Source organism: Myotis yumanensis, unplaced genomic scaffold (assembly GCF_028538775.1).
Source record: "Myotis yumanensis isolate MYYU_CA2020_CCGP unplaced genomic scaffold, mMyoYum1.0.hap1 SCAF_6, whole genome shotgun sequence".
NCBI lineage: Eukaryota > Metazoa > Chordata > Mammalia > Chiroptera > Vespertilionidae > Myotis > Myotis yumanensis.
In genome coordinates this window covers 52,508,901-52,536,017 of record NW_027223757.1, presented here as the reverse complement: position 1 = coordinate 52,536,017, position 27,117 = coordinate 52,508,901, and the positions used below count along the sequence as shown (strand labels likewise).

General features: G+C 38.2%; 1 protein-coding gene across 1 annotated transcript in view; it reads right to left on the bottom strand.

Moving 5' to 3' along the window:
* Positions 1-2,234: 2,234 nt before the first annotated feature.
* RNGTT (RNA guanylyltransferase and 5'-phosphatase) overlaps positions 2,235-27,117 on the bottom strand; it is a 201,488-nt gene continuing 176,605 nt past the window's right edge. Inside the window, exons 15-16 of the mRNA XM_070418106.1 lie at positions 6,266-6,389; positions 2,235-4,830 (exon numbers count right to left, since the gene is read on the bottom strand). Of these exons, the coding sequence (XP_070274207.1) occupies positions 4,670-4,830; positions 6,266-6,389 (285 nt within the window). The 3' untranslated portion in view covers positions 2,235-4,669. The remainder of the gene's footprint in view (positions 4,831-6,265; positions 6,390-27,117) is intronic.

The window sequence follows — 27,117 nt, the reverse complement described above, 5'->3', positions numbered from 1 at the left end:
TATCATTTATATATGTAATATATAATTACACATTTTGTAATTATATATTACTATGCTTTATGTTCAATTTGTAACAATGAAATTGAGGGTCACCACAACACGAGGAACTGTATTAAAGGGTCGTGGCATTAGGAAGGTTGAGAACCACTGGTCTAAGGGAAAAACAGTCTGTCTGCCAACCTCAAAGTTATGAAGACTAGTGACTCTCTCGGTGTGATGTGTTGTCAAATTCTGTTTTTCTGTGTTGTATTTGGCTATGCGTATTTTGGTACCTCGCACAGCTGAGGGTTTCATTCTATTTGGGTAGCTTTAAACATTCAGATCATTTCATTTTTCACCTACACACCTTCTATCACAAGAGCACAATGTGATCACGTTCTGTGAGGTAATCTTACTGTGGTCACCTCTGGCTATAAATGTGACCTGCAGCTATGGGACCAGGGCGGCTTCTTCCCTGAGGGTCTTCCTGCCCTGCCCCACTTGCAAACCACTGCCTGGAATTTCAGCTACGCAATGATCCCCAACGCTGGCCCATGACAACGTTTCTACCAGTTTGGGGGGAAATGTAGCTGCAAAGGACAGTGTAGCAAGTCTTTCTTAAACCAAAATTTGTTCTGTGTAAAGGTGTGTCCTTCTAAATTACGCCCTCCTTCCATTTTGGTGTTAAGATTCCCTTTATTTTATGAAATGATGGCAACGGAATTTTTGGTAAATATTCTTTAACAGAATAGCAAAACAGCTGCAATCCCAGATCTGTGCACTGATTTTTGGAAATGTGAACTCTCTGAACACCCTCCCACGAGTGCCCACCACCACCTCCCTCCACCACCACCTCCCTCACTGTGCACAGTGGTCACCTGACACCAGAGTCCAGTCAGCGGAGGGCACATCCGGTTCACCAAGACTGACACTGCCTGCCAGAGCGGACAGCTAACTATGCAACAACCACGACAATGTTGGCCCAGTGTATAATTTTATCACTTATTTCATCCTAATTACATCTTTGGAATTTAGCATGAAAATTTTACATTTTTCATGGCCTCCACATCATTCAGATTTAAATATTGTTAAGAAGGTAGTTAGGTAAGGTCCTAAAAATGTAGTTACCTCCCGCTTCCCAACTTTATCTCCTTATTTGGGAGAGAGGCGTTAGATGCCTATTACCCAAGAAACAACTCCAATAGGCAGGAACCCTGGCCTGAAAGATCCTCACGCAGGGGCTGGAAGGAGCCTTTAGGAGAGTCCTGTGCGATTCATCAGGTGCTGGAGGCAGGAAGACCTGTGCTTGTGTCTCGTGCACAACTTACTAGCTGTTGCCTTAGGTTATGTAACCCTCTGAATCTCAGGTTCCTCAACTACAAAATGAGGTTTATAACGGTACCTACCTGCACAGAGTGGCTGTATTTAGGGTAGTCTTGGGGCTTGGTAAATATTCAATAACGGCAATATTGCTTTAATCGGGAATATAGGCACTTAAAAAGCACTGTCTTTTACACAATCATGTTAGACCTGAAAAGGCTCTTTTGGATCATCTGGCCCAATCCTGGAGTCCTGTAGCTGGGGGAGGGGGAAACGAGGTCTGGAGAGAACACAGAACCGATGCGAGTCACAGCCTAGACCTGGGCTCTGGGTCTAGCCCAGGGTTTTCTCCACCACGTTCATTTTCTCCACCTGAAAGTATTTGGTCCTTGACTTTCCAGGTTTTTTGGCCAGAAAGAACTATATATGTGGTTCAAAATAGTGGCATCATTTAAACATTTAAAAAATGACAAATTCGATACTATAAAAATGCATAGTCAACAATACAAATTGGTAGGTCATTACTTCATCATTTTAGAATATTCATTGCTGAGTATTCCGAAAGAATTAAATGCATTAAAAAATAATGTAACAGAATATCTACCATATAACAGAGTGCTAAAATAAGGTGGATGAACAGATTATACTTAAAACCACATAAAGATGAGTTTTCCCACACTCCAAAAACAAAAGGTGCAAACTATATCCCCCAATGCCATTCAAATTTCTTGGTCTCTCAGAAAGAAAAATAGAGGATTTTCCAAGTCTTATGCTAATTTTTAGAATGTGACACAACCACATAGATTATGTTGGGTCTGGCTGACAGCAGCAGAATCTGATGCCAGTAATAGAAGGGGCATAAAAGCATCAGTTAAATAAAAAGATACGAAGACATCATCACAAGTAACACAAAATAGATACACTTTCTGTTATTTTAAGTCAGTAGTTTTATTACAATTCACACTGACACACATCAGAGAAGGAATGTCCTGACATTTTCTGAGCATTTCACAGAAAGCAAACGTAACCATCCAGGTAGTCGAGTCATCCACATCTTTCCAAACACAATGCAAAAGCTTTTATATGTGATAACTCAGAAAAGCAAAATTTTCTTATTCTTATCTACAAAACTTCAGTGTCAAAAATGGGTATTGTGAAGTGGGCTGAGAAGGGAAGTGTTTGCCTCGTGATGTTCTAAATCCTGGCTCCAGGTCCCACCACTCCCCTCCACGCTGACTTTCTAGATGACTCTTTATGATACTGCAGGTGGTAGTGTGTTCAGGGGCCACATGGGTTTACGTATAAGGCCAACTATTACACTTCACTATCATTGAAAAGAAAGGAAAGACTAAGGGAGTTAACTGCTAGAAAATGCACAAAGGCAAGGAGAAAATATCTGGGTGTATTAAAAATGAGATGCTCTTTTCACATAACTCATTTAAAAGGTTACAATTACCATAAACATTTAACTCCATTAAAGATCACTGGCAAAAGCTTGCTCTTACATCAGCAGAAGGGCTCTGCATTTACCCAGGCTCGGGAAAAAGCAACATATGATGTGAAAAGTCACTAATCCTGGTGAAGGAGCCATCGACTATTTGGAGTTGCATAGGCGATTTTTAGATCCGTTTTGTAGAAGACACTATGGAACCTTGACAAATTTCCATCTTTCTAGTCATGTGACAGTTGGGTGTTTTAATCCCTTCAGCGCCCAAACATACAAGAGCATACCTAAAGTGATATTTCGGATAAATTCACTATACATTACATAACTCGGGGACAACAAAGGAGAGCACCTGAGCATGACGCTACTACTTCATACAGAAAAGCACTGCAGAGAAAACTTTGTTTAAAAACATCTAAACCCAGGTGAATGTAAATACATTTTTGGTTAACCTGTGCTATCACATATACAAATCCTGTCTACTAGGTCAGTCATTTGGATTTTCATTTCTGACTGCATTAGTAGAAGAATATACACTGCTGCATATACTCACATATATATATACATGCAGAGACATGTATAAAATTCAGGTCATGAAAAAAATTTAAAATACACATACTTAAAACCTGTATCTCTAAAAATAAATACATTAGCCTCTAACCGGCTAATTCTCAGTTCCTTCACAAACCAATCAGAACATGGTTTCTCAACAATGGCAGATGACCAATTAGCTGCTCTTTAAATCCATTATCTACCAGTAAACGTGTTAAAATTCAGACATACAACAGAAATAACATTCCCAGAGGAAAATGTACATAGAATCCTGGCTTTGACAAGATATGTCTTGGCTTCCTTGATGTTTAGTTCCTACAGGTGCCTGCTCTGTGCCTCTGCGTTACATGGCAGTGGGAGAGGACTTGTGGTAACAGCACGCTCCCTTCTCCACTCAAACCACTTCCTAACCATGGGAGTCAGCTGGCATTTCTTTTGCTGTTCTGTTCGAGGGAACTCACACAGCATTGCTTGTGTTTGATATCACTCCTATAATCACAGTGAGTTTTTTGTGTTCACGTAATTTACAATGTGCTGATACCACTGAGGTAAAGCAGGAGCCCTGGCGTTTAAAAAAATGTCTCCCAGGGAACAACAGGTAAAGGGTCTGGAGGTGTAGACCTAGGTTCTATGAAGAGGCTCAAAGCCACCGCCAGAATGGACACACTGGCGATCTGACACTGTAGCTCAAACCACAGAGGCAAATGCAGAGAGATACTCAGTGCTCTTCCTTAGAGAGAATGCAGTTCACAGAACGGAGCTTTCCTTTTTCCTTCTACATGTCCACAAACAATTCTTAAAATGATAAAGCCAGACCACGTTGTTTAATGTATGCATTACTTAACAACCTTGTCATTTGTTTTTGAATACAAGAATGTCAGATATGGAGAAAATCCATGATAAAGGATAGGAAGAATGTTTAATGCCACTGCCTAAATTTTTTAAAAGGAAAATTTACCATAGCTGAAATACAACTTCTAAAAAATACAGTGTTCTAGGCGCTCATAGTTCCAGATTGATAACTTTATAAGTTAAAGGTAGAAGTTATCCATATATAAACAAGGCCTCTTTTTCATTGATTTCAATCTTGTTCAAACCTTTGGATATTTCAATCTTCAGATTCCACAAGGTAAGGCTGGGTTTATAAAATATAAATAAAATGTTTAAATCCATGATGTATTTATTGTAGCACTAAGAAAACAAATGAGTCAAATATTTACAGCCTGGCTACAATACTTTTCTTTAAAAAAAAAAAAATTCAGATGTGTATCAACATCAAGCCACATTGTTTGTTGAATTTCTCTGGCTGCAAATGGGGCGACAGCATTTTTCCTCATTCATCTCTCCTCTCAATCCTGAAGTCAGAGGCAGGAATTAGGTCGAAGGGCGCGGTCTTTTGGGAGGTGGTGGAGGCATGAGCTCCGTGTCAGGATCCAAATGATGCTTTCGTTTCTGTCCCTGAGAAGCTGCACATCTGTCAATGAACTCAAACAGAATCTCCTTGGTGACAGGGTTTGAGATGCTGTTGCACACAGCTGTGGACAAAGGGAGACACATCTCATGTGAGGGTTAATTAAGGCAGTGGAGTCACCACAGGGAGATGAGAAAGGGACAGGTTTCCCTCCCATTATGCTAAACACCTCCACTTTACTGACTTGAGTGGCATGCTTCGGATTAAACTATTCTCCTCCCTCTCCCACCCTCCAAAAGAGTTTTTCCAGTAGCTATTCATTACTATACTATTAATTTTAAACCAAAACTTTAAGTACTTGGGTTATAAGCATGTATTCACTATAGTTTTCTGTCCCCCCACATAGTTCTTACAGGATTTTAACCTAGCATAGTGCATCACATTATAGACCATACTCAACTAAAATTTCTACAAAAATATGTGCTACAGTCCACTCTTTCTCAGAAAACAGTCCACACTGAGAAGTATATAGCTCAGCATCAGCCACCATTCCCACTGAATGGGCAGGTTTCATTGTAGCTGGTAGGTAATATTATTTTAATAACTTGTTTGAAGTAAAATTACTAATTTAAAAAAGCAAATTTTCTTATGTGATCAAAATTTAGTACCAGTCCTTTTAATTGTATTTACCAATTTGGTTTTTTTGGGGGGAAAGATACTGGCTTAATTATTCCAATTTTCAGAATTAAGTCATCTTGTTTGAACTTATCTGCTAGTTCCAGCAAGAACCTTTAAATGTATAAACAGTAACTTTTAAGCTGAAAAACTCTAACTGGCAATTTCTATATTTTCAAATAAGCTTATCGTTAATCATCACCACCACTGACTGAGCACTCTAGAAGTACTCGATTCTACTGACCTTTAATCTTGGTTTTTATATTTTTTCCCAACTCCACTAAAAATGCAATACAGGGCAACAACGGCCACTACTAGTTTACCTTATGAAGTTGTGTTGTTGCCCATGACAGAAACTCACTATTCTTAATTCCCAAAGCATTCATATTGTACCCAAGGAACATTCTAAATGATAGCAGAGCAGGTGCAGTGGTTGCCAACCAGTTGGTGACCGCTGGTTTAGGGTGTTGTTTTTTTAGCAGCTTTCATTTACTTTGTTCTCCATTGTTTGTAGAGCTATTTTAGGAGCTGGAAATTACATTTCCCCCTGCTAATTTAGTCTTTTACCATCTGGTAAACAATGGTTATAGTTTTGAATAGAACTGAAATTATCATGACTCTTGTTGTTGTTGTTCAATAAATTCAACTTGTATACAGCCCATTATCCTGCCCTTTAAACTTCCCTCTTGGACACACGGCACAAACCCACAAGTCTATCTAAAGAGGAGAACCTACAAACCAACCAGAGCCGACCAGGGGGTAGACCTGGCACAACCTGATCCCAGCGAGCAAGGACGGGATCCAATGACTCTGCCCATCAAGAACAAGAGAGACAGTGCATTTTGTTGGTAATGTAACAAGCATTGGTAGGTTGCCACACTCACCCATGGCAGTGTTGTAGGCATTAGGAAAACTTTTGTCTGTTCTCTGTCTCATGAAGACCCAGCTGTTGTTCTCAAATTTGCATTCTATAATTTTGTTGTCATACTGTTTTAGGTCTTTTGTCACCTGTTTTAAAAGAGAATTGAGGATAATATTTAAAACGTTTGAAAGAATTTTAGCTTCCACTATGTGACAGACACATTAGGAAATGCCAAAAACATCTCAGGAACTCTCCATACAGACCTCTTCGTCATCTGGGATGTCTAACCAAACCTAAGGCTATGGTACATACTCCCTTGTATATGCTCATTAATGCGACATTTTATAAATAATTGTGAAAAACAGCTGTCAATATATAGTAATTAAAGGAAGCTAAGCAAAAACCAGCCTCTTTGGGGCCAAAGGCAAATGTGTTACCATAGGAATCAATGTCTTCAATATTGTCTGTGTCCCTATGGCTTTCAGAAATTGAATCTGTTGCTTACATTTCATCAACTTTCAAAAAGGTCTTACCATCTAAATTCCTATGTCAAAACCTAAAAAATGTCATTTAAAAGAAAAAGTTACACATAAAAAGTAACATTGGAATCACATTCAGGCAATGTGCATCCTAAATATCTTGCTTTTCAGGCAGTGATAATTAACCAAAAATCTAATCTTTAGGCTATTTATTACCCTTTCCAAACTAGTATGAGGTTAGAGATGAAGCTACTTTTGATTTTACTTGGTAGATTTTTTGGCTACTTTACCTCAGATGATTAAATATGGATTACAACTTATTCCATCAAAGCTAACAAGTATCCATGGTAACTATAAAACCTTTTAAAAGATATTTCATCAGACTGTGAGGATGGTTTTCATAAATAGGAACCTAAGCTTATCTTTGCAGTTTTCAAATCAAATGCCAGTCATGGTAATATTTTAATTCTGTCCTCATCTTTCCCAGCTAACAACTTTTTCTCACAATATGGTAGATTGCAATCATTTAACTTCATTAGCATTATTTGAAATGCTCTCATTTTTCTACCCACATATTCACTACCACCTAGGAATATGAAGGGAAGCAAATTTAAAAGATGCTTTCAATTCACAGATTAGGCAGTGCATGTCTTCATAAAAGCTTTCAAATTGTATTCTTCTTCCCTTAATGAGTATTACACTTGATTGGACTATTTGCATTTTCAACAAATCCAACAGGTCTAGTACATTCAGTGGCTCTGGAACCAGACCTGCCCAAAACAGTGATATTCCACTTAACAAACTTGCTAAATTAATTCTCAAACATTCATTGTTCTAGTCTTAATTCTCCCCTGGTCCTTCGTAGGAATCCATCTCTTTTAATTTGATACATTATCTATATTCAAGTATTAGGCAACTAATTCAGTGAGGAAACCCAGTTATGTTGAACCATATGTAGGATCAAACAGAAATAAGTTTCTAAACCTTTCACAGTTTCCATTTTCTAATTTCTAAAATGGACAAAGGAATTCCTAATTTACTGAGATTCTGGAAAAATAATAAGTGAAAGTGCCTGGCACATAGTAGCCAACTGGTAAACTTCATAATTGAATATAAAATTGGGAAGTGAAACATTGCTTATTTTAAAAAACTACCTTACAAGGAAATTCATGAAAGAAACCAGGATAACATGGAGAAGTACACTTTGGAAACAGCTGTCAAGAAAACTGTACCATATGCATTCTATAAGAATGGTTTACTACCCACAATATGCAGTCTGTACTTTTACTGACTAGCAATTGTAGTCAGTCTTTATCATTTGGCTAATCATTCTTGTGTTCCTGGTTTCAGAATTGCTATAAATTATGTGTTGCTCAATCCGACTACAGCAATTAAGCACTATTATTAAGTGTCTGTGTATGTACTTGGGCATGCAGTAACAATCCGGAAAACAGAGCTTTTCAGAAAACACATAAACCTCCACTACACTAACCTAACCTTATTTCCATGTTCAAGAACAGCACATTGTCCTTCATGATCACACCAGTTATATTGCCAAGACATACACACTGCAAGGTACTCAATTGGTCAGGTGGTAAAATATATTTAACTGGTAAAAATAATATCTCCCATAGGTGCACAAATTAAGCCAGTTTTCACTAATGGTCAGATCAAGACAATAATTGGCATACAGAGGAGGAGCTTAACTTTACTATCCAAATTCTAATTTGTTACTATGACAATCATCATCCTCAGCCTATTACATATTATTATTTACTAAAACAGGACTCCATTAGGACTTCTATAATAAACTCTGGTTATCCTAGTCTGAGTTAGTAAGAAATTGGAAATAATAAGAATAAAATATTTATAAATCAGGATTTCACATCTGTACCTATAATCACATTTAACTAATTATATTTTATTGTTTTAAAAAAGAAGAGCAATAGACAGTGTACTTTATATTGAAATATTTTTTCATGTGCCCATTTTATTGAGTACCACACTCTTAATACTATTTGAATCTACCAATAACCTGGGGTTAATAGACAGTCAGATGAAAGTGAATCTAATACCTCTGAAGATTTTAAATTAGCAGCCCAATGATAATACCTAGAATGCAGGGTCTAAGGCAGGTAGAATCACAGTTGCTCCACTCTGCACTGTTTTACAGAATACTTTTTGTAGTCTAGGTGGCTGGGCACACTACCAAGTCACAAAAGGCAAACTATCAATGTTGGCTAAACTGACCTGTGTGGATCCTGAGAAAGAAAACACCTACTAAAAAGGGCTCCCGGTAGCTAGATAACTGGGCTGAAATAAAAATTAATAAATAAATAAAAACCTCCAGCGTACTAGCCATTTCTACACAGGGGCCTTTCATGCAAACTGCACTTTAGGGAGAAGCCTGCACTGAACTGCCCACCTGCACTGTGTTTCTGCCACCTGATTCAGCCCTTATAAAGGAGTTCCTGGAATCCTTTTTCAACCAATAAGACTGAGGCTTTTGCCATCCATCAAAGCTGCACAACTCCCACCAGCTTCTTCACTGACCAATTAGAGTGCCTCCTTTCTGACCAATCAAACTGTGAGAATTTGGAGAACTCATTTGCATGAGGACAGACCAATCAGGGACCAGGGTTGGGGACTTCAGTGTATGTATGTCAGCTCCCCGTTGGCTCTGGGAGCATACTTTCCCTTTCCCTCCAGCATTTCCCTGGCTGGAGCTGAAACACCAAAGATGTCTCACTGAAGCAGGGCAGAGCAGACTAGCATCGAGCAGAGTAGAGCTGTCTAGCTCAGTGATTTTTAGTCATTTTCATCTCATGACACATATAAACTACTAAAATTCTGTGGCACACCAAAAAAAAAAAAATGTATTTTTTTTGCCAATCTGACAAAAACAATAGGTATAATTTTGATCGTGTTGGCCGTTGCCTTTTTTTAAATTTGATAATCTAAGGGAAAAGAGGTCAGTGCCCCTGACTAAACAGTCAGGTATTACATGTTTTAAAAATTCCTGGGGCACACAAGTTGAAAATTGCCAGTTTAGCTAGAGAGGGGCCTAGCCCCAGGGTTATCTCACATGTATCACAATTGATCTGCTCGCACTGAATAAAGTTTCCTTCTTCACTGCACCCCAAACTGGGGATTCTTGTTGGTGCTGAATTGATGCCAACAACCATGGGTTGGCACCTGCACAGAGCAGGCAAAGACACGTTGCTATTTCTAGTGGGACAGAAGCCTCTAGAACTTACTGACCTTGCTCTGTGCCAGCTGTTTTCTTATCAAGAGCTCATCCTTCTTTTAGAGAAACTGCACAGAGGCTTGAGGGGAGGGAGATTTCTCTGAACTAATTTGCTCTGGAGACACTTTAAAATAATAAAAATCCTTAGAATTGGAAAGGCACCAGTGAGTTGTGGTTTTTTTTTTTTTTACTTTCAATTTTGAAATAATTTTAGAGTCACAGAAAAGTTGTCAAGGTAGTATAGAGTTCCAGTATTTCAGTCACACCTAATGTTCATATTTTACAACACTATTAACTAAACTACAGATTTTATTCGGACTTCATCAGTTTGTCCATTAATGCCTTTACTTGTTCAAGAATCCAGCCCAAGAAACCTCATTGCATTTAAGTGTCATGTCTCCATGTTCTCTTCTAATCTGTGATAGTTTTTCAGACTGTCCTTGACACTCTAGGAGAGTACTAGTCAGATATTTGTAGGATGTTCCTCAGTTCGAGGTTTTCTGATGATTAGACTGAGGTTATGGATTTTGGAAGAAAATGCAAGAGAGGTGAAGTGCCCTTCTCATTGCATAATATCTGGGGGTATAGGGATCAACATTGTTTATTACTGGTGATGTTTATCCTGATCACTTTGTTAAGATGGTATCTGCCAGGTTTCTCTACTGTAAAGTGACTATTTTTCTCCCTTCCACACTCTATTGGTTAATTACTAGTCACCATGCCCAGCCCCACTCAACAAAAAGGGAAGTAAGCCCCACCTCCTGGAAGGAAGGGTATCAAAGACTATGTGGACATTTGCTAAAACTACCACAGAAATTAATAAGTTTCTCTAGAGCTATTTTAAGGCTATACAAATATCCTGTTTCTCCTTAAAGTTTCACTCATTAATTTGAGCATTCATCCGTGAATCCTGCCTACAGCAGTCTTTACTGTGGTATCCTAATGGAATATTCTCCTTTATCCATTCCTTATACATTTATTACCTAGACTTTCTGTAAGGAAGACCTATCTCTTCTCCCTCATTTATCTGCTTATCTATGTCATTACTGACTCATAGATATTTATTTTATTCTTTGGTTTATAATTAAATACTACTGTCATTTATTTTGTTGCTCAAATTGTTCCAGTTTTGGCCCTGGCTACTCTCTCAGGTTGACTCCTGTGTCCTTTTAACTTGCTTCCACTTTCACTTACAAAATAAATATGTTTTTGGCATTTCCTTTCTGTCAACACAAGATATTACTCCAGGCTCATCTGGTGTTTTCTCTGCTCCCAGGTCTAGAGTCAGGCCTGGGGCCCTCTACCAGAATTTTATAGTCCACTACGAAACAGTCCACTACAAAAGTATTGCCACTACTTGTTTTAATCAGAATTTAAAATTATTTTTGAGAGAAAGAGAGGGAGGGAGAAAGAGAAGGAATGAAAGTGAGAATGAGAAGAGAGAGAGATGGGGGGGAATGACAATGAAACATATTATAGATATGATATGTTTGTACTTAGAGGTTTCCAACTCATCTTCTGTGAACTGCTCTCTGGAGCTAAGTTACATTGGCCATTTCTTTCTTTTCTGAAGTTATCATTTTTCATTTTGATAATTCAAGTTCTACCTCTATAGTGTGACAGGAAGTATATTTTTTAAATGTATCTTGATTAGATGAACTCAAACAAAACTCTTATTTTTATGTAAATAACTTCAATTTCTAGTACTAACGAAGGCAGAGAAAATAAAAGAAGTGAGTCAGAAATAAAATGGAATTATATGTTTTCCTTATGGTATAAGACTAATACAAACAAATTAAATCTGAATTATTAGACAAATAATCTTTTACAAAATTAGGGCCATGATGTATTATGTTTAGAAAGTGTATCCATTTACTGGAAAAAGTAGAACATTTGACTAGTTGCCCTTTAAAAATATGCCAGACTCGATCTACCACTTAAAACACAAGTCCCTCCGCTAAAATATAGTTATAGTTACGTTTGTGCCTCTATAATGAAAAACTACTGTGTAAACAACACACCTTGCATTTGCTAAGTTAGAAACACAGCAGCAGGGAGTCTCTACCTCTTATATGAAGGGGGTCTTCAAGCAAGTGTTCAACTAATGAAAATAGCCAATAAAAAGAAAGCAGCTAAAACTCTGTCTTTTTTAAATCCTAAAAATAAGTCATAACTTCTGGATATGAAACTTCGAGTAAGCTACAAGTTATTACCTTCTAATAAAATCAGTTAGTCATAGTTATTCAAAATATAATAAATCTTCATATAAAATAAGTGGACAGCCCTGGCCGATGTGGCTCAGTTGGTTGGGCATTGTCCTGTGCACTGAAAAGTTGCTAGTTCGATTTCCGTCAGGGCACATGCCTGGGTTTGGGGCTCGATCCCTGGTGGAGGGTGTGCGGGAGACAGCCGATTGATGTTTCGCTTTCACACCAATGTTTCTTTCTCTCTCCTCCTCTTCCTTCCTCTCTCTCTAAAAATCAATGACAAAATATTTTTTAAATACTATATAATAAAGAGCTAATATGCCAATTAGACCAAACAGGAGAGCAACCATCCGGACGAAGCCAGGGCTGCGAGGGCTGGCTGAAGCTGCAAGGGTCGAGCCTCCTGCATGAATTTCGTGTATTGGGCCTCTAGTAGACAGATAAAACAATACGTTAGTAGTGGTTATTAGCGGATGATGGAATTAGGAATGACTTATTTTCTTCTTTGTATTTTGCTGTATTTTCTAAACTTCCAAAAGTATAATATTTAATGTTAAATTTTTTAATAAAAAAATATTCCTAAGATAAATCATTTCAATAAAAATAATAAGCATAAGGTTGGCTTTTTTCCTCCTTTTTTATTAAATTTATTGGGGGGATATTGGTTAATATGATCATATAGGTTTCAGGTGTGGGTTTCTATGTTACAAGATCTGTATATTGCACCAGGTGCCCACCATCCAAAGTCAATCTTCTCTAATCACCATGTATTAGGACCTGCCTTTAGCCCCTACCCCCTTCCCTCTAGCAACCATTACACTGCGTTTGTCTTTTAATATCCTATATAATAAAGAGCTAATATGCTAATTAGACCAGATGGCGGAAGGACCAGTGAGCAGAGGTCGGGATCGCGGGGCCGCAAGGCAGCTGGAGCCGTGAGGGCCGAGGCAGCTGGGGCTGTGAAGACCTACTCTTGCACGAATTTCGTGCATCGGGCCTCTAGTAGAGGTATAAAACAATAAGAAGAGATGAACATTTAAATAGAAAACAAAAAAGTCTTGGGAAAAGGGTCTAAGTCCACAGTTCACAAACTGTGCAATGAGAATGCAGGGTGCTGCAACAAACTCACAGAGGCACTGTGGGGTATTTTAAATTTTTAGAGAAAGATGTGTTGGACACCATGCAAACTACTAGCTGAAGATAGTTCACAGTTTTCATGTGAGATTCCTTTAGATGGCACTATATCTTTACAAAGCTGAGTGTTTGGCATTTATTGTGATAAAAACCAAGTATCACAAAAGTCAGTGTGGAACAGTAAATGAGACTGGTGGTGTAGGATCTGATCCCAAGGTTTGAGAAGTTATGCAGTCCTTCACATGTGCTAAATAGTTAGGACATAAACACAAGCTGATTGGATCTATCCACTTCATAAATGGCACCTGTTAGGTATTTCTTGTGGTTTGAGGTGCTGTGTATGAGGCAAAATCAAGAAAGTTTGACAACCTCTGATCTAAATTCTCTTCATTCATCCTTTCCCAGATCCTAGTCTCTAAACTCACACATAGCCTTCTAGCACTTAGTAGAAACCAAACAGAGTAGTAAAAAACCCTGCTTTAAGGTACAGAAAATAGAACTAGTACAGAATGAGAACTTCAAGCTAATTTCATTAGTTTGATTTAGATCACTAAAATATGTGCCCCTCATTGATCTCCCCATTATCAGTACAGTACCCAGTCCAGGGTAGATCCTCAGGGAGAGTGTTTACTGAATTCAAGAGAATCATGAGCCTCTGGTTTAAGTAAAGTAAGCTAGCACTAGCTCTAGCCTTACTCTACCTCCTTCCTTCTTTCCACTCCTCTCCTACCCCCTCCACCCCCCAAACAAAACAAAAAAAGGTTTAAATATCTTAAATATTCTCAATTTGTCATTTGAATAAACACAATGCACTTGTACTCTCTATTTCTGGTGCCTAAGGTGGAGGTGATGCCATGACCACTCTTTGCTATCATGGTATTAAAGGCAGCATATCCCCTTTGGCAGTGAAGAACAAGTAGAGGAAAGGGAAAGATAAAGGAGGATTTCGTGTCCTCATCCCTTTATTGGTCAGGCAATATCAACCATGTCTAGAACTGTATGATTCATCTTTATATATGTAAATATTAACAGCTTACTTATTGAGCACTTAGTATGTGCAAAGCATTATAAATACGTGATCGACACACATATAATCTCATTTAATTTGTACCACAACCTTATGAGGTAGGAATTATATTGCTGCCCTTCGAAAGGCATGGAGACTAAAAGCTTAAAGTAGTTAAATATCTAACTGAGAGTCACAGACCTAAAAAATGAAAACAGACAAGTCTCAAATATAGGTCTTCCTGTCCAATGTCAAAATGCCATTTTATATCCCACTAGCTATTACAGAGCCTGGCACTCTGTGGACAATAAATACAGAATCAAACAAACAGGGTTATTTTCCTATCCAGATTTTGTCTGATATTGGGTACAGAAACTTCTGCACATATAAGCTTAAAAACAGTCATGTGAAAACACAAGACATTGGACCTAACTCAGCCACCATACTAAGCTGTAAAACTATCCTTCCTGCCATGTGATAAATACTGAGCAGCCATGTGCCAGGCCCAGGTTTGCAGACTGGTGATACAGACATAGTCCCTACTCTTTAAATGCATAGTCTAGGAATTAGTAAATAATTACAAATTATGATAAAGGCTATGAAAAATAGGCTATATAATAGAGACTGCTGCAGGGGGAAAGATACTTGATTTTAAGTGGAGTAGTCTTGAGGAGATGATATTAAGGTTGAGATTTACAGGATGATAAGAAGCCAGTTTATAGGAAGAATGAAGGTAGGGAGAAAGAAGGGAGGAAGAGGCGGAGGGAAATAAGTAGGAGTGAGTGGAGGGATACACACACTTCAAGAAGTGATTAACAGGATGTCTGAAAGCCTGAGGTGAAACCGTTCTTAAGATATTAAAGAAACAAAAAATAATATTCTGTAGAAGCCTTTGAAAGGGGTCCCACATAAGCCTCACTCATTCTCAAACTATCTTATACCCTTTTATATCACACTAGGGGCCTGGTGCACAAAATTTGTGCACAGGCAAGGTCCCTAGGCCTGGCTGGCAATCAGGGCCGATCGGGACCTTTTGGCTGTGGGCCAGGGCCTCGCTTCCCTGGCTGCTGGCTGCTGGCCGGGGCCTTCCTTCGTTCTGCGCCACTCCCTGGTGGTCAGCGCATGTCATAGCGAGCGATTGAACTATCGGTCTCCTGATCAAACTCCCAAGGGGACACTTTGCATATTAGCCTTTTATATATATAGATGTATAGAGTCTAGCTGCCTATATGTCATCTTTATTTGAATGTCTCATAGACTTCTCAAGCCCAACATGTTCAAAACTCAACTTCCCATCTTTCCCCCAAATCTATTTCTTCTCTTGTCTTCTCTACCTTAATAAATGGTAGCTCCACTCACTCAGCTTCTCATGATAAAAACTTTGGTGTTTGGCTGATCCCTTTCCCTTTTATTTTTCCTCATATTCAATCCATTACACGAGCCTACCAATTCAACCTCCAAAATTTATTCTGCATGTGTCTATATGTCCCCTCTCATACTGCCATTATCATAGTCCAAGCCATCACTGTCTCTCTAACTCCTGCAACAGCTTCCACATGAGTCTCTTCTACATTTTCCCATCCTGTCCATTCAAATTGTAGGCTTCTGTGAATCAAAAACCTGTGTTCTCCTTTTTCCTAAGAATCCAGGCTCTAAGTTGAAAAAATATAAAAGGAGGCAAAAGCAGACTACACTTGTGGATGCTTTTACTTCTTGTGTAATAAACTGTAATTAAGGAATTACTTCCATGGATTGCATTCCACTTGGGAGTCGGTGGGTGGAAGATGAAGTGATATGTGATAGGTGAAGGACAGAAGGGCATAACATATTAGGACAAGCACAATCTCTATCAAGTTTCTTTTCCTTCACTTTCCAAATGCACTCCATTCTGACCTGCATCATCACTGCTATTTGCTATTCTTGTTGCAGCACAAACCACAAATCATAGCAAATTGCAGAATTTCTCAATCATTAAGGATTTACAATAGGTTAATTTTAAAATGGGCTGCACTTCACAGCTGCAAAGCTTTTGTCTGATTTCTAGACCAAATGAGAAGTCATTATTGGATTGAACAATCTTTCCATGGACATGACTTACAAAAGGAAAAGGCCATGTGGACAAAACAGGTAACTCTGCCAGGTAAGGTGAGGTAATGGTAATGGCTTACTAAATAGACTATCAAACAATGGCACAATGTACTGCTCCCTGTCTGTTTAGTACTGAGCATGATGAGAATTACAAGTAGATCATGGATTCAGTGCGTGCCTGGGATAACAAAAAAAATACAGAACCACGGAAAGCTTTACAATCTACCATTAACATGGAGAGGAGATTAATGTGCAATATGTATGTCTAACACTTTTTTTTCTTTCCAGATGGTTTTAAGTGTGATGCCAAACTTCCTGATGTTGCTTGTTTTTTTAAGATTTTTTTTTAAAGGTTTTTTGCCACAACCAAAGCAAATAAATAAGTCATAAAGTGTATCTGTCAGATTGAATTTTAAAAATGTTCTACCTACCTTTGGGAGTAACAAACACCTATCTTAAAGTCATTTCAATGATCATGAAATAGCCAGCTTAAAGTTCACAATATACTGAATCGAATTTTTGAGCTAGGCAATTCATTAAGATATCAATGCATAGTTCAAATTTACCTCACTGAGTCCTTCTTTTACTTTCTCAGGACTTGCTAACAATTTGAATCCAATAATGTTAATTTTTAAATTTCTTTAGCAATGTGTCCAATTATATATAACTTTATCTCCTTCCTCTCACCCATTTTAAAACAAACTATTCAACTAGGCCCCTGTTAGAGACCTCAAGAGAACTGGCCTCTAGATAGATCTACATGGCACGTGGCAATAAACCAAATGCTACAATAATAAGTGAAGATTTCTTTCCTGTTCTGCCTACCACTTAGAACACCAACAAAAATGCTGAAGTTCTTCCCTTCTGATCAACGACTACAAGATGACTCAGTTTGCTCTAGCAGCACTAACAGGCACCAAAGCCCACAGACCCATTCACCTTTGAATCATTAGTGTGGCTACACAGAACTGCTTGGTTTAGTGATAAAGCTCTGGTGGTGACTAGGACCTCCCAGGATTCCTTTCTCTCAGGTCAATACAGGCTCCCACTGTGATCTTCTAAACACGGTGACCTGACTATGTTATGTCCAATTGGCAATTTAGTCATTCTTTTACTCTTTGCCATGCACAATGCATTGTACTTTCAGATATGCTTTCTCAACAACTATATTTCTTCTTCTTTGAGAAAGAAGTCCTGGAGTTATTGACAAAGTCATTACATAAATACAGAGTGATAATAACACTGCTCAGAACCCTAGGAGATCCTATTTTCTGTCTCCATGTACTCTTTGAATGACATTCACAATGGGATTTATTTAAATCTGCCTCATCAGCTCCAGGTATTGAGGATGTCAAAAACCATTCAGAAGATGCTGAAAGTTTGAAAATGATTATAATAAATTATCTGCATCAAGTTTCACACTCCCTAAATACCTTCTTCAAAAAAATTTTTTTTCCAAAGCACATCACAGTTGCCCTTCTTAAAATTCAGTATTTCAGAGCTGATAAAAAACTTGGAACTCATCAAATCAAACACTTCTACTCAGAAATATTCAAGTACTAAATGCATCTCCCATTATCTTTATTAATTAGTGTATCTTTATTTGTGAACATTCATGCATTGAGAAGATATAAAACCAGGGGAAAGGAGCAAATTCATTATTTTGGTGACTTGTACTCAAAAGGAACTTAATGTTTTTACCCAAGCTATTTATTTTCATCCAAGATTTTAAAAGAAAATACTTACTTTTAAAATTATTGACTGAGGGGTTTTTTTTCCTTCATGGGGAAGGGAAGGGGAGAGAAGGGACATTTATTAACTACCTGCCATGTAGCCAGCACTATGCAGGGCACTTTTATATATATTATGCTTTTTATAATAATGAGGAAATTGAGGATCAAAGTCTTTAATTGTTTCAAGGCTGTGTGTGGATCTAGAACTCTAAATCATACTACCTCTTGGTAATATCTAGGAAATCAACATACTAGGGGAAAAGGAAAATTTTATTACTGTCCACTCCTAATCAAGAAATTACTAAATCATTACACCAAAGAGCTAATGGAGTTAGCAGTCACCATAATGTAAAACAGATATGTGGACTCTAGAGGTCACAATAAGTTTAATGCAATATAATCTTCTAAAACAGAAATGAGCAGAAATATAGGCTGCATGTGAGAAAAATAAGCAGACAAAAAACAAACAGACAAACAAACACCCACCAGTCTAAAGTGCCACAGGTTTGCTAATACTAGTCTGAAGAAAGAGGTCTGGAAAGAAGTTAGGAGGAACAAAGTGAGAGAAATCTCAAAATTGGGTAGGAGAAGACAAAGGAAGTTAGTTCTAAGTGTCCTACGCCAGGCCTGTAAATGGAGATAGAGAGCTTTTCAGTTGAGTAATAGTCAACAGAGAAAGATACCCAGTGATGATTAGAGCTGTGTAATTTTTTAGTATGCTCTAGCAATTTATAAGTCTTTTCTGTCCTGGTTTATCTGCTTTTATTTCCAAACTTGGGGGGAAAAAGGCATCTTTGCAAAGAATTATGCATGTATCTAACATGAAAACAAAACAAAACTGGCTATAATCTAAAGATTTCTGCATTCAAATATCTGATTGCCCAATCTTTGAGAGATCAGAATTGTCCTAATTCCCAACTCCTGGAGATTTCACTGGAAACCAGCTTAAGTTTCTCATTTGGTTTCCTCCCTCGCCCACCCCCCACACTCCCTTAGATTACTGTCCTATCTTTGGTGAGGATAATGAGAATGTCTCCTAGTGGGAATAAAGAACAAAAATCAAAATAACATGGGCAAAAAGTCCTCCTATCTTTGCAGGTTCACCACTCAACTGTTCTTATCAAGCCTTCTGAAAGACTATTTTAATAAGGTGGCTGTGGTTACCTATCAGGAAGGAAATTATTTTCTAGACTATAGTGCTAAAGGACTTGGAATTAAGTCTGAGGATAAATAAGGTAGGTGGCTTTACATCTTTTCTCTAAAAATAATCTAACACAATCTTGGTGCTTAATAAAAATAATATATCAAGTAAGCAGTATGCTTGGCAGGGATGCTTTTAAATCATCAGTATTTTATGAGACATTTTCACACTAGCATGTCTCCCTCTAATGTTTAAAAGTCAGCTCAGTTCCATGACCATCAGAAATCACTGCGTGGGTCTTTGAAAAGTGCTCCTCCCACCAATGCCATGCTGTCTGTGCCTTTGCCGACTTTTAGGCCAGTACACCTGTGACCCTGAGCTCCTGTAGCTTCCACTGTGGTGGCTGTCGTGCCAGCAGTGCACTAGCTACACAAGGTTCTGCTCTCACCAAATGACAGTACAGGAAGGATGTTTGTTTTCGAGTTTACTTAAAATCGGAGAGAGTGTTGGACAGTAACAAGCTGGGAACACTACAGCATCTCCTTTGCTCGCCAGCTGCCACCAGAAGACCTGGTGATCACCTCTCCGTACTGCGCTGTGCCCAGAGGCTCCAAATTATCACGGATTTAACTGTCTTGCCACCACACTTCAGATGTTACCACTCTCATTTCCATTTTTGCTTTTGGAATATTCCAGGAACAATGGTCCTTCGAATCCTACCGTCTAATTGGTGCTAAATTTACATGTGGTCATGCTTCACCAACTTTGGTGTTAAATGGGTATTCTGGTCCTTTTCTGTCCTTAGGAAAGGGGTTGGGCTAAGTCCCTGTTTTAACTATCACTAGCACTTGAAAGCTGTGTAGCCCCACTCCACAGCCTGCTGATACCAGAGAAAGTGCTGGATATAATCCCAAATTAAATCATGAAATATGAACTCAAGTTACACTGGTTGATAATGGTTTGGCAAGTTAGAGAAGATGGCAGAATGAACATTGGGACTTTTTTTTTTTAATCTGCCATGAAAAAAGGAAAAGTAGCTTATTCTTAGTTGCATTTCTTTTTGCTGGTTTTGTTTTGTACCGACTTGGTTTTTTGTGCTTAACTAACTCTTTAGAAACCAAAACCCAACAGTGAGAACAATTATGTTGATAATGCCAGGAAATTTGTTTGCTTTGTTAAATTGAGCTTCAAAAGCACTTCAATTGAACATACATTTGTGATCACAAGTAAGGCCTATTCTTATGTCCATTTAAAATGTTTACTTTATTACAGCTTATTATAAATGTGAGTCTGAAATGCAGCACCATGACTGCTCAATTTCCAGGCCACAATTTTATGATAATCATATGAAATGTATTCATGTGTCAACAGACGGCCTAACAATGCCCAAATGGGGTTGTTCTCAGCTCTGTATTTCCAAAGGCCGCACAGTTCTATGCTCCATAGCATTAAGACACTGCTATAAGCAGCACTCTGAGAATTTTAACTTAGTTTATAACATGTACTATTTGGCTATACTTACTCAGTTTGTTACTATCTCAGAATACAGGTGAACTCCTACAAGAAAACAGATCCTAAATACCCAAATGTGAATGGGATAAACGAGTTCATGATTTTATGGTTGGATTTATCTTTTTAAGGCAGCCTTCAAGAACCAGAGGAAATGACACTGGAGAACTCCTCTGTACTTGATGTTCCTACTGCACGTGTAAATACTGGAAAATACCTTCTGTCCTCCTGGCCTCTCACAAGAGTGAGCAAGCACATATGCAGATCCAATAATGGGAAATGGATAATGCATCTAGAGGTGCCCTGGCTCTTAAGTATTGGTTTCTCTGTAGGTCTCATGAGGAGGCTGCCCTGGCAGGCAAACCCACTCATCTATCTCTTCCATAGTCCCCCTTAGGCACCACATGCTGGCAGAGAAAAGCTTAGGCTTGATTTAATAATTTCAGGTGACATATTTCTCTAGAGAACTGAGCCTATTTTACCAACTCCTGAAATATCAAGATACATTGTTTTAGAGTATAGTTCCTTCCTCTTACATGATAAGCTCCTTGAACAAACAAAACAGGGGCCCTTGTTTTGTTCACTGCCACATCCCACTGAACACATAATAGGTGCTCAATAAATAAGTGTTGAAAGAAAAAGCTTTGGTGAACATTACACAGATAAATTATTAGAATGACATCAAGATTTCAAAACATTCCAGCCGCTATTAAATTATTTTCATCCTCTGGACTGACCAGGTTCTCTTGCTGCACACCTCTAATGGCAGGTGTGTCATCTTCTCTTCCCTTCTGGCCAGCCACTTCTCTTTACCAGGGTCACTCTCTCTGGGAGGCCCTCTCTAATGCCACCGATTCTTGTGCTTCTTTGAGACACTTTCATACTACCTTATTGTTTCATTATCTTAGAGGGATGACCTATTGAAATGTCTCCTGCTTGACAATAAAGCTCAATCAAAATGAATTTTAATAGTGTAGCACATAGTATTAAAATTGAAATTTTCATATGCATATACATGTAAAATTATGTACTTTGAGCCTGAAAACCAAGCCAAACCAAAATAGAATAAGCCCAAACTAATTACATAGTCATATGGGTAATTAGTAGTTGAATCAACCACAGCTCTCTGAGTAGAAGTCCCTCTAAACCAGCGGTTCTTAACCTGTGGGTCGCGACCCCTTTGGGGGTTGAACGACCCTTTCACAGGGGTCGCCTAAGACTATCGGAAAACACATATATTATTACATATTGTTTTTGTGATTAATCACTATGCATTAATTATGTTCAATTTGTAACAATGAAATTGGGGGTCACCACAACATGAGGAACTGTATTAAAGGGTCGCGGCATTAGGAAGGTTGAGAACCACTGCTCTAAACCATGCTGCCACATAAAATTTGGCTCCTCCTACCTTTTTGGATGTGGTTATGATATCCAGTAAAAAAAGGACCAGGATGTTAGCGATTGGTGGAAATGAAAGGGGAAATAGGGAGCAGAGAGAAAGAAACTAAACTGTCTACCAAGCACTTTTATGTCAGATAGGACATACAAATGGACAGATGAAATAGTTAATGCATGCCACTGCATCATCTATACTAATAATAGAGGAATATGCAAATTGTCCAGGACGCTGTCACTGTAACAGTAATGACCGAACAGCAGGCTGCGTGGGGCAACAAGGCCGGCGGGGGGGTGGGGTTAGTGAGGGACAACTAAACGACTGAATAGCAGGTTGCAATGGGGTGACCAGGCCAGCAGGGGGGCTGTTAGGGGTGACCAGGCCGGCAGAGGGCGGCAGTTGGGGGCGACAAGGCCAGCAGGGGGGGCAGTAAGGGGTGACCAGGCTGGGGGGGGTGGGGGGTGGGGGGGCACTTAGGGGTGATCAGGCTGGCAGTCAGAGGTGGTTAGGGGTGATCAGGCTGGCAGGTGAGCAGTTAGGAACTAGCAGTCCCAGATTGTGAGATGGATGTCCGACTGCCAGTTTAGACCCGATCCCCAGGATTGGGCCTAAACTGGCAGTCGGACATCCCCCCAAGGGGTCCTGGATTGGAAAGCGTGCAGGCTGGGCTGAGGGGATCCCCCCCCCCCCCCCACCGTGCACGAATTTCGTGCACCGGACCTCTAGTATTCATTATAAACCAAGAATTTTATGCTTCCTAAAACATAAAAGATAATGACTCATTCACCCAGCATTTATCAATACTGTTCACAGTAAGAAAAAGAGATAAATGTGTTATTCCCTTTTGCATCAAGTGTCCAAGAAGGAAAAGCACTATAAATATGCAAATTTTAAATGTTATTCATTTACATAGTTCCACAGATAGGAACTCAAAGGTCTTTATAAGCATTAACCCTTCACATTCTTGTGAGATATCTGCACAAAATTCCTATTTTAAACAGTGACTTAGGACCCTATAAATAAAAGTGAAAATATGATAGGTTTCAACCTTCCTGTCTGCCACTCTAAAATGAGCCTACATTTCCTTCTTAAACAACTGTCCATATATTTTCCACAAAACAAATCTTAAGAAATATCTCCATCAAAATTCCCCAACAAATTTGCAAATAGAATTGGCAAACTGTCTCAGGAAATACGATTTGCTAAATCAGTTCAAAGTGGCCTCAATAAAAATATTCAATAGGACTGCACAAAGCTGAAAGGCTACAGACCAAGCAAAGACATATGACATGCCATTGAGAGTCTGCCCTGAGCGTACAAAAGGTAGGCTACAAGTCTCTAATAATTTACCATTTTATTAATGATCCAACAGATGACTTAATGAATAGCCTTAATAAGATGTAAATTCAAATTTGGAGGTTCTTTTGAAAACCCATTAGGGAAAGTAATATAATGCAACAATTACAGAGGAGGTATTTTTGCAAAAAAAATTTCAGAAAATAAAATATAACTTGGAAATACATAAAAGATTAACTCCTGATCAATATTTAATATGTAAGGGAAATGAAAAGCTATAATCACCATGAAGAGGAAAATGACAGTAGACAGATTATCAGGACAAGAATTAAAATGAGACTTTCTACTACATTTATATATTATTGTTATTATTAATAGTTCTCACCCCTTTTAAGAGGAATGGGGTGCATATATTACTGTAGCAAGGGTAGAATTTGAGTAAGACACTTGACAGAAGAAAAATATATTACTGGTGGATGTAGAACTGGGGTTAAGTTTGAGTAGTAGTTTGCTAGGCTCACTTTTTTCCCCCATCCTTTCTCTCTACATTCACCCAGAAAACTATAAAATGCCTAAATAGCCGAAACCGGTTTGGCTCAGTGGATAGAGCATCGGCCTGCGGACTGAAAGGTCCCAGGTTCGATTCCGGTCAAGGGCATGTACCTGGGTTGCGGGCACATCCCCAGTGGGAGATGTGCAGGAGGCAGCTGGTCGATGTTTCTCTCTCATCGATGTTTCTAACTCACTATCTCTCTCCCTTCCTCTCTGTGGAAAATCAATAAAATATATTAAAAAAAAAATGCCTAAATAAAATAATAGGGATGAAATAAACACAGAAGCAATAAATTCATTTGTATTTGTTTTCTGTGTTTGGGTGATGAATGGGCTTACAAGTATATCTTTATGTATATGATACAATTGTATAAAATGTATACTTTTTTTTCCAGGTTTTAAATATCAAATCCAGAGCTTGTAGAAGCATGTAGAAAGTAGAGAGAGGAATAAATCAACCCCTCCAACTGAGGTTAGGATAGGAACAGGAAGCTTGTCTTTCATTTTCGAACCCTCAATGCACACATACACAACTGCCTGTGAGATTAGAAAATGACAGGTTCAGGAACAGAACCCTACATCTTGATGATCAGTTCTCCAATCTTTCCTCTATATTACACTGCCCAACATATACTTTAATTCAGCATTTGTATGTTAAGTGATTATTTTTATTTAAAGCCTCCATATCTGTTAATATAGGACTTGTGGTTTCTAGTACCCACTCTGGTACCTAAAAATGCATCATAGATTCAACCCTCTCCTGCTCCTGGTATAGAAATAGGGTCATATTCTACTTTTTAAGAGATATAGGTCATTTATACAATAAAACATTCTTCAGCTCATATTATTGTGCAGTTGTATTCTGATGAATTTTCTGGAAAAGGTCTCTCTACCACCACCTGGGGGGAGTTAGAAGTATATTTGTATCAGAAAGAAACCAATCACAGTGCTTTTATGGTCAGGGCCATCTCTGCCCTGCCCAATGAGGAGGAAGGCCTCATCTGACCTCTCTCTCGGATATACACCTTTGATGACTATTTTGGAGTAAATCCAGTCCTTTAGGAAAGCAGTATGGTTGCAGCCTCTGATAGGCCTAACTTATTCTGAATTCTGCCTTATGAGAAAGGCATATTTTAGAGTAGTTTCAATTCATTATTGCTAATTAATTTATCACCATGCTTTGGTAAACTACATACAAATTTATGAGGAGCAGATATAGGTTATTATGAGGTCACAGTGTTTAAAATTCAGACAGCCAGTCATTGAAGGTTTCAAATTTCCTTTCCTCTGACTCGAAAGATCTTACCCATATAATCTAAATAAAATTCTCAAAGCATTTACTATTTTGACTCTGAATATTTTCACCTTTGTTTTAGAAATCCATAAAAGTCAAATAATCATAAATAATTATATTTTAAATTTTGGTTAAAAAAACAAAACTAGAAATGATCTTGAACATGAGTTAAAAAATTACATTTTTCATTTTTAAAAAATCTGTTTTAAGACAAAGATGAGAACCCCAAATCTCACACCCAACATATCTCCTTCCCACATACCCACTGCTTCCTTTTTACTTCTTCACATATAATTACATGGCATACAATTCAAAGACAATTTGATATAGCATCTTTCTCATTTTGCTAGATAATTGAGACAACTTAGGAAAGAGCACTACAAGAGAATACAAAACTCCGGTGTAGGCAGAACTGGATTAAAATCCTGACACAAGTGCTTTTAAACATGTGCGTTGTGCTCCATGCTCCTCAGTCATGGGGCCCTATGCTATGCAGGTTGTAAGCTATGTAACCTGGAGCACAAGGCTGGGATCTGCCAGATGGCTGCTGTTGGGACCGGATGTGTTAACCTATGTAAACCATTTGACACTCATCTGGGGAGGGCAACTCTGTTAGTCTGCTTTCCTATTTTTTTTCCGGGGGTTATTCTGCACTCAATTTATATAGAAAATTATGACAATGTATTATGTAAACAGAAGAATTTTTCTTCCATTCCATTTCCTACAACTTCCATTTTGAACAAGAAAACTAAATAAAATGAAGAAACTAAACCATATGTGGTTCATTCTTATTCAATATATGCTTTAACATAAGACTATTAATGGTAGTAAATGAAAGGCAAGTAATAGACTACTTGGTTTATTTTCATTCTATTCTTTGTCAACCTAAACTGGAAAAGGCTGGCTATTCCATGAGGTTATTTATGCATTAAAAGCAAAGTAAAACCTGGCTTTGAAACAGAATACCTTGGGCTCAAAATGTCTCCTTAAGTTGAAATTCTTTGTCACATAAATGATCCTAATCCCAGCACACCCATATATCCAGGTGTATTAGGTTCTAGAAATCCCAAATTCCTTATAACAAATATTTTTAATGTGATTTTAGTTATTTGCTCACTTAGTTTCTCATGTCACAATTTCTCATATAAAAGAAAAATGTAAAAAGAAAGTACATCTGATGACCCTAATGATCTGGAACCCGAGGTGATAAAAGAATAAGGCCTCTATTTGTAATGGCTTAGTAGATGCTTTGAGGGAGGGTGACGGGGTAGAAGGAAACACCATTTTTAAAAATGACCTTTTAAGCCTGCTATTGTGATAGGTGCTTTATCCATGCTGTTTACACAATTCATACAATTTTTCTAAGAAGCAGATATTGTCATTCCCATTTTATAGATGAAAAACAAGGGACATCCACTAAGGTGCATAATTGGCTGAGAATCTCTCCAGGTTTGTCTAGTTCTAAAGTCTATGCTAAGGTTCAGGGATTAGTTTGCTTTGCAATTGAATGGCAAATCATCCTCATGCATTTTAATAGATTCATGAAAAAAATTCCATAAAGATTTGTACAAACTAATTATGAAAGTTAATCCCACACCCCATAAAGGGCATAAACATGTCTCACACACTAGCCTGCCACATTTCTACAATTAAATCTAAGCAAAAAAAGCACAAGAACCAAAACAAACTAAAAAACTGAAGGGTTCTAGTCTTTTGGATAAGATATACTTTTTCTTTCATCTGCCAAATTCCTAGATTAGTTACATAGCATGAGCAATTTTCTCACAGG